Here is a 20,597-nt window from a genome sequence, read left to right as displayed (position 1 = left end):
CAGGGAATGGTAATGAACTGGGGAAGATTGCAGAGGAAATCAAGTAATAGTCTATATTTATGCAACTTATCTTCCATCAAGAACTATTTAGCCACTGCTAAATGTAAGGCATTGCACTGTGTACTGATCTCCCAAATGTCAGGGTCGGAAGGGAATCTCAGAGGTCCTCTCATTCAACCTCTATCTGAAAAAGAAATGTCTGTGATGTCTCAGATAAGTGATCACCCAAAAAAGACACAGCTTCTGTTCTCAAAAAATGTCTAATCTAGGGTGCATGAACTCATGGTCCCAGGGAAAATGAGCTTGGAGAATGTAGCCTGGGAATAAAGTCTTCCTGAAACAGAGGAACACATCAGAAAATATTCCTCTGTGCCTGGTTTATCCTTTTCATTATTCCAATTGACTAGATCTATCTCAGAAGAGGCAATGTTAAGGAGAAATTAACATTCCCAAAAGTCTCTTGTCAATCCCCCTTCAAACAGTCCTAAACAAATTTTTTAAAAAATTTCAAACCATCTAATGGCTTACTTAAAGTCTGTAGTGCCTTTATCTGAAACCATTGGCACTAGGAGGTATGATGGTGGCAATTCCATATGAGCCACAGATGTACCCCAGGAGTAAATGGAGGCAGCAGACTTTAAAAAGCCTCGGTGCCACCTGTCAAGTCCTTAAAAAGGCCCCATGCTACCAATTACTGACAACAAAATCAGTGCACTTTGATCTAATATGGCGCAACCATGACAGAGAACTTTTGTTGCCACAATCACCAGCAATGCTGTTACTCATGAGTACTGACACCAAAATTTCCTGCATGTCAAGGCAATGAGACTCTGGAATTTACTACTGAAAGTATTTGAGATAAAAGAAAGAATAAGAATTGCTGTTAAGGTGAGTCACTTAAAATCACCAGGCCACAGTTTCCCCATTTGTAAAACAAACAAAATTGGTCTTCATGATCTTTAAACTTAAAACTATGAACTTATGAGCTCCTGACTACAAATAAAAAGGAATTAGAATCAACCAAATGGACCTTTTTGTCAAATGATGCCTTCCCTAATGGAGGGAGGAAGAAGGGAGGGAAGAAGTTACCTGGGTATTTTAATGTAACAAATAAATACATTTTAATTGTTTAAAAATGTGAAGTACTCACTATATACAAGGCAGTGGTAGAGGCTATCTGGCAGAGTGGAACATGTCCTAGACTGGGAATCAAAAGATCTGGAAAATGAAGATAAAAACATTTGCATTGAGAGCATGGAGAGCTGGCCTCAGAGTCAGGAAGACCTGGGGGTTCCAGGCTTACTGATGACAACTAATAGTCACAACCTCTCAGTGTCCCCAGACCACTTGTTGTTCAGTTGTTTCAGTCATATTTGATTCTTCATGACCCCGTTTGGGATTTTCTTGGCAAAGATACTGCAGTAGTTTGCCATTTCCTTCTCCAGTTCATTATACAAATGGGGAAACTGCATCAAACAAGGTTAAATGACTTGCCCTGGGTCACACAGCTCGAAAGTGTCTAAGGCTGGATTTGAACTCAGGTCTTCCTGACTCCAGGCCTGGCATTATCCATTATGCCACCTAGCCGCTATAAATAGCTTCATTTGGTTTCTAGATGGTAAACTCTTCATTACTGCCTGAGAGAGCAGGGTCTGTATGTTTTCTAAACTTTGTATTGCACCCAACACAGCATGCTCTAATAATCTATACAGTAGGTGTTTAATAAATGTAGTCTTTGTATAAATAATCATAGGATAAATATGACACATTCTCCTCTACTGTCTCGTGTCCAATTTGTTGATGCCAAATCTTGGTGAGGGTCTTCTGGTTTAAGTGGCCACTATTCCTCTGTCCACTGGATTACTTCGTTGTCCAAGTTGAAGAGAAATTGCAAGTGTGCATTGGTAGCAGAAGTTCATTAATAGGAACTCCCCACAGTAATGAAATCAAGTCTTACTAAAAGGATTGTTGTAAGGAAAAGATCTACTTCATAGACCTTAAAGTTCTATAAAAATGCTAATTAGAGGTGACGCAATAGATAGAAAGCCAAGCCTGGAGTCAAGAGGATCTGGGTTCATATCTGACCAGCCTAGCTGTGTGACCCTGGGTAAGTCACTTAACCCCAATTGCCTACCCCTTGCCATTCTTCTGTTTTAAAACTGATATTAAGACAAAAGGTCAGGTGTGGTTTGTTTTTTTAATGCTAGCTATTATTATCCTTCTTTGTTTAGACACTGGAGAGACCAAGAAAAAGAGAACTCCTTCAGGAAGACTCTCTACTAGGGGATGTAAAGTGTTGAACACCTTGGATAGCTAGGGTCCACAGGGTCCCGAAGAATCGCACTGGACGAAACAAAAACAACTACAATTACAATGTGCTGAGCCTGGGGATATACAGTAAAGACAAAATAAAAGCAGTTCTGGACTTCCAGAAGCTTACATTCTCCCGCTACAGCCTCGAGTCACTTTTGTCTAGCTCAGAATCTCCTTCCTCGCCCCTTGGGTTATTTCGGGAGGTTAAGGAAGTAAAAGAAGGCGGGGTACATTCCTTCTTCCTCTCCCTAAGCGTAATGAGACCCCAGACCGGGAAGAGCCTTGACTTGCTTCAGGGTTCTTTTAGTGTATATTCTTGGCACAGCCCAAATCTTTACAATCTCCTAGCTCTCCGGCGGTTCCGCGTGCCCCCAGCAGAAGCAGCTAGGAAGATAAGTCTTGGAGAAAGCAATTCCTAGACCAGGATAATACCAGACTGCCTGTTAAAATTGGTTCTGCGCCAAATGGCCCTGCCCAAGGATTGCTGGGTGCTATTGTTTCCACCATGGACAACACACAGGAGAGAGGGAGCACACACGCCCTGCCTCCCCGCCACTTCCACACACAGCCTACATTCTAAAAGTAAATCAAGTGGGAAGTAGTCGGTCTTTGTTCCGGGATGCCCAGAAGCCTTCCACGGGGAAGCACCAGTCTGGCCAGAAGAGAACACAGGCGCGCGCGTACACAACCGGAGGAGGGAGGGGACTGGAAAGAGTTAGAACCTGGGCATACTAGAGGTGGGAGGGCGGGCAGAAAAGGGAGGGAGGGACAAGAGGAGGCACTGTGCAATCAAAGGCTACCCCACTCTCCCCTGCCCAGCCCCACGTTCCTCCCTCTCTCCCACCCACCCCCAGGAAACTCTTAGGCTAAAAGTGCTCGCTACAGGCTTCTCACTGTGTGTGTGCATCTCCGCTCAGCTGCTGTTTCTCGCTGAGGCAAGGTGAGTTCCTCTCTTGGGTCTCTTATCTCTGTGATTATTTTGGCTGCTTTGTCGCTTCCTCCCACTGAAGCGCTGATGCAGGAAGGCAGAAGCCAAATCCAGGCACTTCTGGGAGGAGCAGCAGAACCGGCTGCGCGACTCTAGGACCCCTTCCCCACCCCACCCCCCGGCCAAGAGAGCACCCGCTTGCTGCTCCAACGGCCTGGAACTCCCGCCCATCTGGGACTTGGTTGCTCCAGACTGGCCCCGAGATCCCAGCTCCCCGAATCGGGCTGCTAAACAAAAAAAAAAAAAAGTTAGGGTCTGAGGGGTGTCTTGAACAGGAGGCGCCCTAAGCCCCTTGCTGGAGGGAGCTGTTCGCTGGAGAATCCGCTGTTCCAGAATGACTGGGACCACACCCAGAAGCGAGCCTAGGCAGACCAGGAGGTGGGGCGCGGGAAGGGAAGGTGCCAGGGCACCTGGGACGCCCGGGAGCTAGAATGCTGAGACCATGCCCGCAAGTATCCTAGTTGTAGTTCCTCCAAGAACATTGGAGAAACAAAGGCGACAGCTTGAACTGCCTTCTTTTTCCTCTCCTCTCCTTCTCTGCGTTTATTGTCTTCCTCTCTACTTCCATTCTCCAGTCGCTCACCCCCTTACTCTGCTGATCCTCTTGACACTGGGAGCCATCTTTCTGGCAGGCAGCCTTCAGTCAGAGCTGGCCAAACTCTGGCCAGATGTTCCTGCAACATTTATTCCCCACAAAGCGCCAAGTGGGGCTGCCTTGGGAATTCTTTCGGGAATAGACAGCCATGACCTTTGACTACCCATTCGGGCAGAGATGGTTGGATATTTGGCTGAGTTTAATGGAGGGCACTCCCTGGGGCACTAGACTACTGCTATTTGGGTTGCTGCCTGGCTTCCCGCTCTCATTTACACTCCCGAGGCGTTTTCTGTCTCCCAGATGCTTTGGGCTGGGTTTCCTGTTGTTTGTCCTCTAGACTAGAAGGTGGCTGCCTAGTCCTTACCCAGAGGGGAGGAGGGGGCACTAGAAAAAGCAGAAAGACTGGAGGACAGGAGAGGGATCTGGGGGAGGGAATCAAAAACCATCTTAAAACTACCCTCACAGCTATTTAGTTTGGTAGTAGGGGAAGAAGAAGCTTCAACTAATTTCACCCCTTTCAATTTAGAAAACTAAATGTGGAGAGGAAGGCAAGGAGAAATCGCTTAAGTCCCTAAGTCTCTGGTTAATTTTGCCCAGTGGGAAGGAGGCAATTCGACTCTGATACTCAACTTTACTGAGTCATCTGGTTATCATTAATTATAATAACTTAAGAAATAGGGAGCTGATAATGCTAGACCCTATTACTGCACTATCTGAACTTTAATTCTGCAGCTGGGGGAGTTAGTCCATGGTTTAGGGTAAGGAAGTAGAAGGAATAATGGATCTGTTTGGAAAACTTTGGGGGAAAACTGGGAAAAAGAGAAGGGGAAGGGCTAGATTTGGGGTGTTTTTGAATGGGTGGCACCCACCACCTACCTCATCCTTCATTCTGGACCTAATGGCTTCCAGGGCCATATTTCAAGCACACTCTGTTCCTGGATTCACCTAGTGGTGGATGGAAGACTGGATGATTCAGCAGCCAAGACTGTGGGTGTGGTCCCAGATCCCCACTGGTTTCTCTGATACTTTAGGCAGAACTACCCCTAAATGAAAAGGGAAGCTGTGCATTTTGGAGGGCATTCCCTAAGAGGAAGTCAGTCAATGCCAAGTTTGAACTGTGATTTAAAAGAAGACTAGTTTGCTTGAGTGAGGGCTCTGTAGGACAGTTATAAAATTGATAGAGAGATAATGGCAGGGCTGCTAAGTTATCACTCCATTCATTCATTCATTTGGCCTCTATTAGTGAGTTACTACTGTATAAGGGACTGTGCTAAAGGCCAAGGAGAACTCAGTTTCTGCCCTCAAGGAACTTCCATCTAGTCTAGGGTTATTTAACCTATTATAAAACCTGTCGCCTTTGGAGGTGAAGCCTTTGGACTTCCTTTTCAGAACAATGCTTTTAAATACATAGATTTATGAAAGAAACAAAGGCTACCCTAGTACCATTATCAGTGTTTTTTTAGACATGCTCAAGAGCCAAGGTCTATTGGAAGATGCACATACCAAAATGAAATTAATCAAGCCCTGTGCAATGTCCCTTAGACAAGTCACTCAACTTCCCCATAAGGTCTTTTTCAACACTATAATCTAGGATCCTCATGCAATAAATATGTAAGAGAGAAATAAAGACCTATGGAAGTCCAGAAGAAGAAGGGAGAACTTTCTGTTGAGAGGAACCTGGGAAGGAAGACTTTGTGAAGGAGAAAGGATTGCAGTTCTACCTCAAAGCAAAGCTGAGGTCTTAACCAGCCCATGCTGAGGAGAGAGCATTCCAGGAGCAAAGGGCAGAAGTGTGTGAAAACACAATACAAGTTCAGGGAACCAGAGGATCCTGGATTTATAACTGCTCATGGGAGAGATACACTGGCAGGTATTTTTTCTTGTTAGAAAAGAGGTGGGTGGTTGCTGCCGATTTTTTCCCCCTCCAGCTTGAATTAAGTGCTAGGATTTCTATCCTAGGCTTGGGGGTGAGGCTAGGTCCCTGGAAACACTGTCAGTAATAATCTGATCTTTGCCTCCCTCTAACGTGTTTCAGCAAATTGCGAAATATACTACTGTGGGTAGGGCAGAAGAATGAGTTCAAAATTCATTTCAGATTTCTCCCTCAGCCCCACCCCTGCTGCCTGCTGTCCAGTTTTCATCCTCTTGTATGTAATAGATACCTCCCATTTACAAGAGGCTGGTTTTTTACTGCATAAGTCTGAAGTATATAGAAGTCTTTGGGGAAAGCCTGAAATTAATCCTGATAGCCAGCTGCAATGAGCTCATATATTTGAATTAAGAGAAGTCCTATTGGGAAATACTCTTTGCAGGATTCTTCAAGGAATGAGGCAACCTCTAGCCAACTCTCCTGCATGGTCTCTCCTCTCTTGGGACCTCAGTTGGGTGGGGCTGATTGGGTGTGCCCTTGATGGGCTCAAAAAAAAAAAAAACTGCAGCTCTATTAGAGTTTGGCCACTTAGAGTGAACTTGGATCCAGAGTGAACAAGTCCATTGTTTCCATGCTATTCAGCATATGTTAGCATTTTAAGCTCTGTGAAATGCCAGGCCATTTATTGACGTGTGCCAGGCTCCATCCTATTGCCTCTCCTTTGATAAAGGTTTCCCACTACTAAACATCCCTCTCTGAAGTAGCTCCCACATGCTAGTCCACAAGGATTGAACATCAGAGAATGGAACAAATCCGAATTCCTAGATAGAACAAATCCTTTGTGTTCCTCTTATTATAATTTCTGCATCTATATTTCATCTAGGATGCTTTCCTCTGTTTCTTAAGACTTTGATAGCCTCATTTGTGAATTGGGGCAGGGAAGATTATAATCAGAAGCAGGCCCATTCTTCAGAACCCCTAACAGGCCTCCCTGTTAGAGACCAAATTCAAGAATTCCTGCTAGAATCAGCTTTGGAATCATTACTTTAAGACTTCACAATGGCAAAAACAAGAAAACCTCAAACATGTTAAATAGCTGTTTGTTTTTGTTGAAAGTTTTTGCTGAAATGCTGCCAACCTCAGGCTGAACTGGGTGGGCTACAGGAAAAGAGGGACAAATGAAAGGTGTGAGCTGAAAAATGGCAATAAAATTAGATCCTGAACAAGGCCATAAGCCCAGAGGTGTTGTGTATGTTTTGGGCTTTGTTTTGGTTTTCTTGAGCTGGGACATAGTCCTCGGGTTAGTTTCAGGAGGCTCTTCAGAAGTACCTTCCCAAAGAAGCCTTTTTATTCCCAGTTTCTAAGAAGTAGGTACTCATCCATTTCAGTGGCATAGAAAGGATTTGTTAAATTGAGTACTGATAACCTAAAAAAAAAATTCAGATTGTCCCCCTCCTGGAGTTCCCAGTCCAAGTGCTAGCTGAATGTAGAGAGGGGAAAGGCTGGGGTATAGTGTCAGAGGATCTGAGTTGGCATCCTGACTTGGCTACTTTTTTTAACTGTGTGGCCTTGGTCAAGTCACTCCCCTTCTTCCATGGCCTCACTTTCCTCACCAGTTAGAAGAGGAGGGTGCACTGGATCACCTCCAAGGAGGTCTCCTTCAGCTCCAAAATGGATGTCAGACATACAGGGTTTGCTGAGAAACGTTAATGAAATGTGTGAGCTGAAAAATGGCAATAAAATTAGATCCTGAACAAGGGTGTAAGCCCAGAGGTGTTGGGTATGTTTTGGGGTTTGTTTTTGTTTTCTTGAGCTGGGAAATAGTCCTCAGGTTAGTTTCAGGAGGTAGTTAAAATACAGTAAAGCTCCATAGAGGTCCCTATCTGTGCAAATAATGAATCCTCTGAGGCATTCTCAGGTCTTCATATTTGAAGTTATAGTCACACAAACTGCGGTCATTGGTTCCAGCCCAAAGCAAATACCTTGTGAATTTGAATGTAACCATTTCATAGGGGTGGGAGCATCATTATTCATACTAGCAGGGACTTGACTTTTCTACCATAGGGTCAATCATATATTGATTCCTGTAATGGCTTTTTAAATCCTAAAGGAGAAAGAAACATGGAGGGAAATTGAGGGAGTAGAGAAACAAGATTAAAAGGAGGAAAGAGGGTCTAATCAGACCTGTTTTGCAGGGTTCATATTTCCCTTCATTTCTAGAATGTGCTTTCTCTGCCCAACATCCTGGGGCCCTTCCTTTCTCAGCCCCTCCCTTCTGTTACATGTGGTTCAAACCTGAGGTATGATCTCTTAAGCTCCATCTAGTGTTCTTCAGTTCTCAGTCTTGACCAAGGGGCTAACACACTCCCCCTTAACCTTGGGTCCCCTTGTAACAGCTTAAGAGATCCTGGTCAATAGAATTCTCTATTTGAAGCCAAAAGCTCTGGGTTCAAATCCTAGCCCTTCTGTTTTGTCACTGAATTTTTCTGGGGCTCAATCTCCTCCTCTGTAAAACAAGGAGCCGCCGGAAGGAAACGAGCCCAGGCTGATACCACTAAAAGCAGGCTGAATTAAGAATCAGCCTCATTGTGAATCTTGACTCAGCTCTTTACTATGCATGTGATGTTGGACAAGTCACTGGACATTTCTGGCGCCTGGGTGTCCTAATTTGCAAAATGGAGGAGGGAAGGGGAAGGACAGGGAGAGAGGATGACCTCTGCAGTTGCTTCAGACTCCACATTTTCAGCCAGCCAAGGTCCCTTCTTCAATCCCTGTGCCCTTTTTCTGCAGGATACCTTTAAAGTCAGCTTCTAGGGGGGAATTGGGCTGTCAGTAGAAGATGGAGGAGCCCCACCCTATCTTCGATCTGGAATAGCTCAGCCTGGGAGAGTAGCTGGAGGAATGGAAATATTAGGCTCATTTCCTCTAAAGTGCTGCCACCAAATTCCAAGCAGAATTGGAAAAGGGTCCCTTTGCCTGAGCCCCACCCAAATAGAGAGGTTGCAGCTAAGCTGATTCAGGCTTTGCAGCTGCCAGAGAGGAAAGCCAGGGGGTCCCCAGCAAGAACTGCCACATTTTGGTGACTCATCCACTAGTCAGAAGGGCAGCTTAAGCCACACATTTTCCTCTCCTTCTTTATTGGTTTTGGGGCAGGCCAACCCCCATCTGCTTGACACAATTCCCTAACTGTAGTCTTTAGCCAACGCCCACAAGAGCCAGGGTGAATGATACTCAAAATGTAGGCTTTTGTTTCAAGAGTTCTTTATTTATTTCATTATCACCATAAGTCTCATTTTTCTGCTTTTTCTTGTGAAAGAGGGCAGAGGGAAGGCAATCTGCAGATTGCTAGGCTTTCCATCCATTTGGTGAATTAAAAAGGGGAAATGGTCCAATGCCACTTTAGATATTTACATAGAAGGGTGACAAGTCATTTTAATCTCTATTTCCTCAGATTCCTTTAAAATCCCTTCTAGCTCATAAATCTATGCTCTTGTAAGCCTGATGCAATGGTCTGGCGTCAGGGTCAGTCAATAAATTAGCATTAACTAAAGTCCTATTATGTGTCAGGCCCTGTGCTAATAAATACTTCAGATTCCATAAAAGTTAAATAGTCCCACCCCTCAAGGAGCCCAGAGTCTAAAGAAAGAACCCCTCAGAGAATCAGATTCACATCATGGATCAGCTACTTACTGCCCATGTTACCTTGGATAAGTCACTTCTGTTTCATTCTAAAAATAAGAAAACTAGGGGCAAGTCTGTGGCTCTCTGGACAGTCAGGTGGACCTGAGTTCAAATTTGAACTCTGACTCATCCTAGGGCAAGTTACTTAACCCCAATGACCTAACTCTTACTGTTCTTCTGCCTTGGAACCAGGACTTAATATCAATTCTAGGACAGAAGAAAGTAAAGGTTTAAAAATAAATAAATATAAGGAAACTAATCTTGAGTGAAGCATGGTGAGAGTATATCAAAGAGACAAGAGCACTCATGTCACGACAGGCTTGACTCTGGAAAGACTCTGGAAATATCTGATCTCTCCTGCCTTAGAGAAGACATTGGTGGGGTCCCATCATATCAAAAACCACAACCATTAATACAATCTCTACTCCTCCAAAATCCCTTCTACCACATGACAAGTAGTCATCGTTTCTGCCTGAAGATCTCCAATAAAAGAGCTCACCACCTCTTCAGGCAATTTAGAACAGCTCTGACTGGTAGAAAGTGATTTTTCCTTCCCAGTATCAGACTTAAATTTGCATGCAAGTCCTGCCCCTTGTTCCTGATTCTATCCGTTGGGACCAAAGGGAACAAGTCTAATCCCTCTTTTGTCTAATAGTTCTTGGAACACTTATTCCCCTTCTGCTCTCCAGACTAAAAATCCCCAGTTTTTAGGATCACAGGTCTAGCACTCACAGGGATCTCAGAGATCATTTTCTCCAACCTTCCCTCTATAGATGTGGAAAATGAGGTTAAGTGGTTTTTTCTAAAGTTATCCATAACTACCATATATCATAATTAAATAATATACCATATACTATTAATATAATAAATTAATAGTGATTCAGAAACCCACACCAGCAAAAAAGTTGATTTAGGGGGCAGCTCAGTAGATGGAGAGCCAGGCCTAGAGATGGGAGGTCCTGGGTTCAAATCTGGCCTCAGATACTTCCCAGCTGTGTGACCCTGGGCAAGTCACTTGATCCCCATTGCCTAGCCCTTACCACTCTTCTGCCTTGGATCCAATACACAGTATTACACAGTACTGATTCCAAGGCAGAAGGTAAGGGTTAAAAAAAAAAAAAGATCTAGTATTTGCCACTGAAGTCAGTGTTCCTCTTGGCCATTCTGACTAGTGGAGAGCATACTTCATTACTCTGCCTTACACGGTATTGATTCCAAGATAAAAGGTAAGGGTTTCCAAAAAAAAAAAAAAGAGTTGATTTATACACAATGAAATTTTCCAAAGAAAATGACACTGCATGTTTTGTTATACTTCACATAAATCAATGGGTGGTGACCCTTGAATTCATCTTTTGAATATAGGATTCTTAATTTTGTTTAAGCAACAGAGGTGGAATGTTAACCCTCTGACTCCAGAGTCAATGGTCTTTCTCTTATTCCATTTATTTTAGCCAACTCATATGTGGCATGATCTCAAGGCCTTTGGCCATTCCCATCACCCTCCCTTGGAAGGTCTCCAGTTTATCAGTGTTTTTGGAGCCCAGAACTGAATACAACTCCAAGAGGACCAGACTTTCTTGCTTAACCACCTCCCTAAATATTGTTTAAAAAAAAAACAACTATTTGGGAATATTCTGCCTTTATCTATGACAAAGTAGAATTAGAGGAATTATACAGTCAATAAATTTTATAGGGTCTTTAGAAATTAATAGAGAGGAGACAATGGGTCTGGTTTCAGGGGATCCTAGGATTTTGGAATAATTTTTTGTAATCTCGGTTATTCTTATTTCATTGCTGGGATTCTAGTGATTTTAGATTTAGGGTGGGATAATAGAATCTCCTTTTATCAGTGACTCATCCTCATTTTAATTCTTCCTAGAGAAGTCTCTTTCAAGACTTTTAAGGAGTTAGAACCACTGTCACCAAAAGCAGACCCCTTCCTGGCCCCTCAAGTCCATACCCAGGTCATCAGAGATGGGCTGGCTCTGAACTGTATTTGTCTATGGGATGGTGAGGAGTGAAGGATCTCCAGAGTATTTCATCTCCCTTTAGTTCTTGTTGTTTTCAAGTGAAGTACCTTCTTAATTAGATCTTCCTGGTTCAGGTTTATATTTATTATTCTGGCTCAAAAGACTCAATATGGCACAGGAGCTTCTGCATCTTGGAGCATAAAAAGGGAGGAGAGGGCTGATTCTTCTTAAGTGAATTAATATTCCTGTTCATGAACTTCACCTTGAACTCAGTAAAGGAGATACTAGAAGGAATCTATCATTGTTGAGTGTCTATTAGCTAGTTAATGTCAAGCAAAACCCACAAGTTTTTGGTGGTTTTTAAGTGGTCTTTTGATGTCATTCTGTGAAACTCTCCATCTGTTTCATATCTAGAGATTAACTTGGCAAGAATGCCTTGGTCAAGGTCCCCCTTTGTTTCTGCCAAAACATTCTTTCTGAGTCTTGCTGAGACTCCTCCTCCCCATTCATTATGCTCAACTAGTTAAAAAATCATTTCAACCAAGTATTTTAACTGTTAACATTCCTAAAAATATGTTCATGTCATACAGATTCAGCTCACCCAGCAAGCATTTATTGACTCACTATTGTGTGTCGAGCATTATGCAAGTACTAGGGGTCTAAAAACAAAGTAGTCCTTGCCCTCAAGGAGCTTATATTCTTCCAGGGCAAACAATATGTACTCAAAGAATAAAATATTTCAATAGATTGATAATTTTAATAAATGAAGATATCCCCTTCACTGATGCAAATTGCAATCCATCTATTCCCGCTCAACCTTATAACTTTTGTACATGCCTCCCATCTAAGTTCAAGAAAGAATATCCACCCAAAAACCTGGGGGCCTTCCTTCCTTCTCTTGGCATCACTAGGGTTCCATTGGAACACATGGCGCATCCAATCCCCCACTCATGGCATATGTCCCACTCATTTTTTTCATCATTCATTCCTTTTGTACCATCCTTTATTCCTATTCTTCATAGCTCATAATTTTTGATAGGTAGAAGCCTCCTCACACCCACTTACAAAATGCACACAGATGAAAATCTCAGAGAAGCTATTTTTCTAGTGGTACCAAAAATTGGTAGTGTTCTCTCTTAAGGACTCTGATCAATAATGATCAAGCAGTGATCAATGATACATGTAAAACCCAGTGGAATTGCAAGGATTTCATGGAACTATAGTCATTTGCAGCCAAGTACTGCACCCCCACCCACCCATCTACAGTAAGATATAAGCAGATTGCCAAGACAGGCTTAAAGAGTTGAATTTTCATATCCAATAACAGAATGTAGTATGTGTTTGGAGTCTTCAGTCTCAGATAAAAGCTTAATTAACAGGCACCAAGGAGAACGATGAAATCTTTCCTTTCAATAAATCATTTTGTTAACTAAATAGCTTAGAGAGCAGAGGATGGGAAGGAGAGGTTGGGGAGACATGGAGAAAACACAAATCCTGCTTTTCCTAATAATTATAGTTAGATCTAGCTGAATTCTTTCTGAGATGGGAGGGAGAATGGCCCAATTTGAAGCTGTCAAAACAAAATATTTAGGTCTGATTTCCTTAGAACCAGAGGTTGGTGCTCTAGAGACACCTATCCTAAGAAAGCAAACAGGCTATAGTCTCATAATTCCTGAGCTTAAACTTGCAAATGAACTCTGTGTGTTTGGGGCATCTTTGAACAGGTTTCAGAAGACACCACCAAGATGCCATCTCAAATGGAACACGCCATGGAAACCATGATGTTTACATTTCATAAGTTTGCTGGAGACAAAGGCTACTTAGAAAAAGAAGATCTAAGAGTTCTCATGGAAAAAGAGTTCCCTGGATTCTTGGAAGTAAGTATTAAAAAAAAATTTTAAAGGACAGACGAGAATAGCTTAGCCTCTAGACTCTTCATTTTCTTCTTCTTTTCCTTTTCCATTACTTCCCTCTAATATGAACTATGGCAAGGGCATTTCCATTCATTCAACAACTCCTCAATGAGTATCTGCTGTGTACAGGGGGAGACTGGGGTGGGGCAGGGAGGGTTGGCTGTGCAAAGATCAAGATACGATTGCTATCTTCAAAGGTCTTATACTCTGATAAAGGTAACAATAATTGCTAAGTATATTCCGGTGTTTTGAGATTTGCAAAATACTCTACACACATGCTCTGCTTTGATCCTCCAAACTAGCCTGTGAGATAAGTGCAATTATTTTGATACCCATTTTACAGATGAAGAAACTGAGGCTGAGAGAGGTTAAATTGGCTTGCCCAAGTTCACACAACTAGCAAGTGTCTAAGGAACCTAGGTCTTTTCTGATAGGGATCCAACAGTCTTTCCACCAATAACCATAAGGCAACATAGACTTCAACCAATAGCATAAGAATAGTCAAAACAAATAGCATTCAGGGGAATGGAGTCACAGAAGAGTTGCTATATTGAAAGATAATAAATGAGTGAACTGATTCACTCAGCTTCTCAAAATCAGGGTTGCAGTCCCCACACACTGGCCACATTCCATAATTTAAATTGTCCTTCTTAAGTTCCTCTAAGGAGAAAGGATCTTTCTTCTTTCCCAGGCTTTAATCCATAGAGTAAAAATGCTGAATGTCTCTTTAGTGGAATCCAAGCATCATTCAATTAAGGAATGGCTTTTCCATGGAAAAAGGAAGACTCTTTTAGCTGAAAATGCAATGAGAACAGAGAGCCATAATTTAGATTCATAAAGACTTAGAGCTGGAAGGGACCTTAGAGATCATGTCCTTACATTTCTACAGTAATGCTTCTCTTAGCACAATTAGACCTGACTTGGGGAGACTGTGAGAGTGGGGAATGCCTCTGTCCTCCAGATACTGATTGGATCAACCTATCTCAGGAGATAAGGCTATTCTACAAATGGAAATAGACACTGGGAAACATTAGACCCCAAAGTGGCCCCTTCCTTCTCTGCATCATCACTGGAAAAGATAATGACAATGCTTGATGTTGAATCATTTAATAGCTTCTAAAGGATGAAAAGACATAAAGTTAAAAGGCTTGTGGTTGCCTCTTACCATTTGTCCCCAGTAAATGGTACATCAATAAAATAGTGAATTATGGCTGCCATTTTGTTTGAAACAATACTCTGATCTGAGAGACAACTACCAATGTGGTTGTATTATTGATTGTATTGTTATGTCTGTTATTGATTATTATGACAGGCGGGTGAAAATTAGCAGTGGAATGAAGAAAACAATTAAATCAATCAGCTGATAAGCATTTAGCACCTACTATGTGCCAGGCATCTAGATGGCATTATAGTGTATACTGAACCAAGCCTGAAGTAAGGAAGACTCATTTTCCCGGGTTCAAATCTGGCCTCAGACACTTACTAGCTATGTGACACTGGGCAAGTCCCTTCATTCTGCCTCCATTTCCTCATCTGTAAAATAAACTGGAGAAGGAAATGACAAACCATTCCAGTATCTAAGCTGTGTGAGCCTGGGCAAGTCACTTTACTCTGTTTGCTTCAATTTCCTCATCTGTAAAATTAGATAGATAAGGAAAAGACAAACTCCAGGATCTTTGCTCCTAAACCCCCAGTGGGGTCTTGAAGAATCAGACATGACTGAAAATAAACAACAAAAAATCTCAGGCACTATTCCTGACTCTAGGAATAAAATAAGTATAAGGAACAGGGCTTATGATTTGATTGATATAGGGAACTCTTAGATAAGGAACTTCCTCCACCTTTCTCCATAAAAAGTTGCCCATAGCACAGAGAGGTTAAGTGAATTGTCCAGAATCAAACAGATAGGATGTGTCTGACACAACCTGAACCTAGGACTCTTCTGTCTTATACCATGGCTGCCTTTCAGGCTCTGGGGATAAGAAAGAATTAAAAAATGAAATTGTTCCTATCCTCAGGGAGTTTTCAAATTTGACTCTGTTCTCTGAACATAGGCAACCAAACCTGAATAGTAGATAGATGCTAGACTTGGAGTTAGGAGAACTTGGGTTCAAATCCTGCCTCAGCTACTTCCTAGCTAAGAGGTGCTAGGCAAATAACCTCTCTGAACCTGGATTTCATAATCTATAAAATAGGAACAGTCATATAACACTGATCTCATAGGCCAGTCATGAGGATCAAAAACGATAATGTTGGCTTCAAGTTTTGCAAGCCTTAAAATACACTATAAATGTGACCTAGCATTGTCCTACTGCTAAATACCAAAGCAAATCTCTTCCAGGCCAGTTCAAGTCCAGACTCAGATTTCCAGAGATGGGCTAGATCTGGATTGCCCTTTGTGTGTAGTTTGGGGAATGAGGAAAGAGAAAGGGAGGAGTTTCCCCCAGGGTCTTTCACCTCCTTCTGGATCTTGTATTATTAAATTGTTGTTTTCCTTGAGCCTAGAGGCTTTCCAATCAGTGCTTCCTGACTCTTCCTAAGCCAGCCCATGATAGACAGCTAGCCAAGGGCCCTCTGGCTGTCCCATCTCCTAGATTCTGAAAAATAAACTCATTGCTAACATAGAAGCTGCATAACATAGAAAGAGAGATATCTAAGGCACAGACACTTTCTACTAAAGGCTGACAGGTCCAGAAGGGGCAATGGGTACCACAAAAGGATGTATGAGTGATTTATTCCAGGTATGAGGTCATGATTCCAGTTCTAAATCTCCCTTACCCCTTACTGCACTGCACAGCCTTTTGTTTTTTCAAGTGGGTTCCTTACCTCATCCAAAGTTCACCCACCAGTCTGCTCACAGCCAAAACGCTGGGAGTGTGGCCAGAATTTGCAGAAATCTCTCCCCAAAAGCAGTCAGTTTCTCAGAGTGATGGAGGCAGATATAAGGTCTCATTTAATTGCTCAAATGTTGATATTCAAGCTCTTGAGGGGGAAAAAGATCTCAACTTTGACTTTCTGGGTTTCTTAGTAGAAGTCAAAAATGCTCAGCAAACCAACTAAGGATTTTAGTAAAAGTTGGGAACCATTTGTTCCCATAAATACGGAAGTGGAAATCAATACAATTTCATCTATGTTCTTGTAGAAGGTTTAAAGAAGGGGATTTTCATATTTCTTTCGTGAAGCCTGTGGACCCCTTTTCAAAGTCGTGTTTTTAAATTCATAACACAAAATGCTTGGATTCCAAAGAAAATCATTATTGAAATACAATTATCAGAATTTTTTTTTTAAGTTCTTGAGCCCCAGATTAAGAGCCTGAGATCCAGAGGCTTCTGTGGTCCTTCCATTGTTAATAATGAAACTCCTATGGAGTCATAGGTTCATAGATTTTGAGCTAGAAGAGACCTTAGAAGTCATTCGAATCCAATGCCTTCATTTCATAAGTGAGGAAATGGAGACTCGGCAATTTAAATGGCTTGCCCACCTAGCTATTAAATATCTAAGGCAAGATTCAAACGTCCTAACTTTTAAGTCCAGTCCACATTATCCCTATCTAATCCCTTTATTTTACAGATAGGGAAACAGATCTAAAAAGGTTGAAATGATTTACCCATGATCATAGAAGTAGTCAGTGTCTGAACTAGGATTCACACTCAGATCCTCTGGATCCATAACTAACCTTCTTTCTTCATCCCCATGAAAATGCACACATTTAAAACTTTTAACTGATATTCAGCTACAGAGAAAAAGTCAAACCACCATGAAACCAAGAAGCAAAAAGAGCCCCCTCTCTAACCAAAAGTTAAATGTGGGTACAAAGGCACAGAAACCAAGGAGATGGTCTGGCTGCCTCTCCACCAACAAATCAAGACCCTCCATCCCCCAGCTGATGGCAAAGGATATAGACAGGCAGTTTTCAGAATAAAAAAATGTAAGCTATCTATAGTCATATGAAAAATGTTTTAAGTTGTTATTGATTAGAGAAATGCAAATTAAAACAACTCTGAGGTACCATCTCATACCTATCAGATTGGCTAATATGACAGAAAAGATACTTCAAAGGGAATGTAGGAAAATTGAGACACCAATGCACTTGTTGATGGAGTTGTGAACTGCTCCAACTATTCTGGAGAACAATTTGGATCTATGCCCAAAGAACTACAAAACTTTGACCCTGTAACACCACTTACTAGGTCTGTATCCTAAAGATATAAGGAAAAGAGACCTACAAAAATAGTTATTGCAGCTCTTTTTGTGGTGGCAAAGAATTAGAAATTAAAGGGATACTCATCAATTGGGGGGTGGCAAATTGTGGTTGATGGATGCGTGCTGTAAGAGATGATAAGTAGAATGGTTTCAGAAAAACCTGGGAAGATACATATGAATTGATGCAAAGTGAAGTGAGCAGAATCAGAGAACATTGTATACAATAACAGCAAGACTGTATGATGATCAACTGTGAATGACTTGAACTATTTTGATAAATACAATGATCCAAGACACCTCCAAAGGACTTGGGATGAAAAATGTTATCCATCTCCAAAGACATAAAACTGTTGGACTCTTAAGTGCAGATCAAAGCATAATTTTTTCACTTTATTTTTCTTGGCCTTTTCCAACATGGCTGATATGGAAATATGTTTTGCATGATTTCACATCTATCATTGAGATCACATCTTGCCCTCTTAATGGGTGGAGGAAGGGCAGGGGAGAATTCAAAATTCAAAAAGTTTTTAAATAAAAAAAAAAATCAAGACATTCTAGGTTTGTCCTGAGCATAGAATCTAGGGAAGATAATATATCATGGCAAAAGATAATGAAGTGCACTTCCCCACCCCCCAAAAAAAAAACAAAAAAACTACATAAAACTCTTTTAGAATCCTATCTCCTTACACCCAATGCTTCCTAGAAGTATCCAGCAAACTTTGTGACTAGAACTTCTCCTTTTCCCAGATGTGACCACCTTATTGAGTCTATAGTCATCTTAATAGAACCAGACAACTTGTCAGAACAAAGGATGAGCTAGAATTTTGACAGAAGGAATATTGGATTTTTTTCTCGGGAATAACTACCTAAAAATGGAGACTAGAGCAAAGAACAAGACTAGAAACAAAAATCATTTCACCTTCTCTCGGAGATAGTCAGTCTTACAAGATTCATTGGATATAGCTCTGCAGTAGACAAAAGAATTGTTCTTCTGGAAGAGGTATACATATATGGAGAGAGAGAGAGAGAGAGAGAGAGAGAGAGAGAGAGAGAGAGAGAGAGAGAGAGAGAGAGAGAGAGAGAGAGAGAGAGAGATCATATAGTCCCACCTCCTCCTTTTACAGATAGGAAGCTAAGGTCCAGAGAAATGAAACAATTTGCCTGAGATCACCCAGAAAATAGCAGAGTTCGAATTAAATCCAAGTTTAATTTGAGCACTCTTTTCTCTTTTTCTGTATAAAAAACAAAAGATATAAATAAAAATTTATTTTAAGAAAAGAATATTGTAGTCATAAGGGGAGAAAGAAAAGAAAAATAAATTTATTGTTAAAAAAATTGCAGTCACACGAAACAAATGTCTTCCTGACTGCACATAGGAAAATATACATCTCATTCTGCCCCCTAAATCCATCCCCTCTATACTGGATAGCATGTTTCATCATTAATCCTCTGGCATCATGAATGGTCATTGTATTAATTAAGGATTCTTAAAACTTTCAAAGTTTGTTTTTCCATCCCTCTTTCCATTCCATCCTTTCTTCTCTTTCCCTCTAAACTAGTTGACTTTGAAAGGTTCTTTAAAAAATCAGAATCCATATTTGCCTTTTCAGATTAAGGATAGGAGAGAAAAATAATTTGGATTGGGAAAAATAAATGTCAAAAACTGTTTCTACATGTATTTGGGGAAAATAAACTATTCTACATGTATTTGGGGAAAATAAACTATTACTGGGGCAGGGGGTGGGGTGATTCAGAATCCAAAATTTAGATACTTTCTCTTCAGTGGCCAGTTAGTTATATGAAACTAACATCTAAGTCCTTGAGTCCAGTAATTGATTCATATGTTTGTGCTTCTTATGATTCTTTTTTCCAGAACCAGAAAGACCCTTTAGCTGTGGACAAGATTATGAAAGACTTGGACCAGTGCCGAGACGGAAAAGTGAACTTCCAGAGTTTCTTCTCACTAATCGCTGGGCTGACCATTGCGTGTAATGACTATTTTGTCGTACACATGAAGCAGAAAGGCAAAAAATGAACCCAAGCTAAGAAACTCCTCCCAATCCTGACCCATTGCAGTATCCCAAATGGTCATGTTCAAGATATCCCGTATGGCTGCCCCAAGGATGAGGGAGTTGCATGAGCAGACCCAGGCCCTTAGAAGCCCTTAGAATGTTCAAATGAACTCCAGGCTTACAATTTGACAGCTAGGGAAAGAAAATATAAATATATGCGAGAGAAGCTTTTGATATTTTTTTTTCATATTATATGCACCCTCTACCCCACAATAAAAAGAGAAAACATCCTTTTAAATGTCTGATCTGAGTCAGCTTGTTCCTTCTTCAGAAATATTGTTTTCCTCCCTGGTCGCACAGAGCTCAGAGAGGCATCTTGCCCTTGGCGTACTTCCCAGCTACCTCTGACCAGCTGGCTGGAGCAGTGCTCTGTCACCATATTCCACAGAAGAGTGGATTGTTATTCCAAATTCTGCCTGAATAATGCTCAGCCCCAGAGCAGGGCCTGCAGCTCTGTTCCCACCAGTCACCCAGGGAATGGGAACATGCCTACACAAGGGGATCCCAAATGTTACGTTCATGAATGTAGCCTTCCCTAGTTAGATGGGAAAACAAGCAAGCCCGTCAAGTCCACTTTTGCAATCATGCCTGAGAGATGCTTGTACTTCTAGCTTTCAAAGTTGACACATATTATAAGTAGCTAACATCTATGTAGCTCTTTTAGGTTTAAAAAGTGTTCGTTTGATCATCATAACCCGGTGATCCCCATTTTATGCTATTATGATCCCCATTTTACAGCTTCAGAAACTGAGGCTGTTTTAAATGACTTAATCGGTTCTCTAGCTGGTTGAAGAATCAGGCAGGGTGTAAACTTGTGTCTTCTTGACTATAAGTTCCATACGGTATTCCTTGTGCCTCTATGCTATCTAATTTTATTTTCAATAACCACATGATTAATAAACCGCATTTGGTTTACAGAGGGGAAAGCTGTGGCTCTTAAGAGTTTACGATGATTACATGGAAACTGTCAGAGACAAAAATTGAACCCAGAT

At 41.5% G+C, this 20,597-nt stretch overlaps 1 protein-coding gene across 1 annotated transcript; it reads left to right on the top strand.

The window, feature by feature from the left end:
• The first annotated feature begins 2,872 nt into the window (after window positions 1-2,872).
• Window positions 2,873-19,847, top strand: S100A10 (S100 calcium binding protein A10). The gene is made up of 3 exons (XM_001366870.4): window positions 2,873-3,253; window positions 13,142-13,294; window positions 19,407-19,847. Exons 2-3 carry the CDS (start codon window positions 13,163-13,165, stop codon window positions 19,566-19,568), a joined length of 294 nt encoding a protein of 97 aa, XP_001366907.1. The 5' UTR covers window positions 2,873-3,253; window positions 13,142-13,162; the 3' UTR covers window positions 19,569-19,847.
• Window positions 19,848-20,597: the final 750 nt, after the last annotated feature.

Source organism: Monodelphis domestica, chromosome 2 (assembly GCF_027887165.1).
Source record: "Monodelphis domestica isolate mMonDom1 chromosome 2, mMonDom1.pri, whole genome shotgun sequence".
Taxonomy (NCBI): domain Eukaryota; kingdom Metazoa; phylum Chordata; class Mammalia; order Didelphimorphia; family Didelphidae; genus Monodelphis; species Monodelphis domestica.
This window is presented reverse-complemented; position numbering and strand designations above follow the sequence as displayed.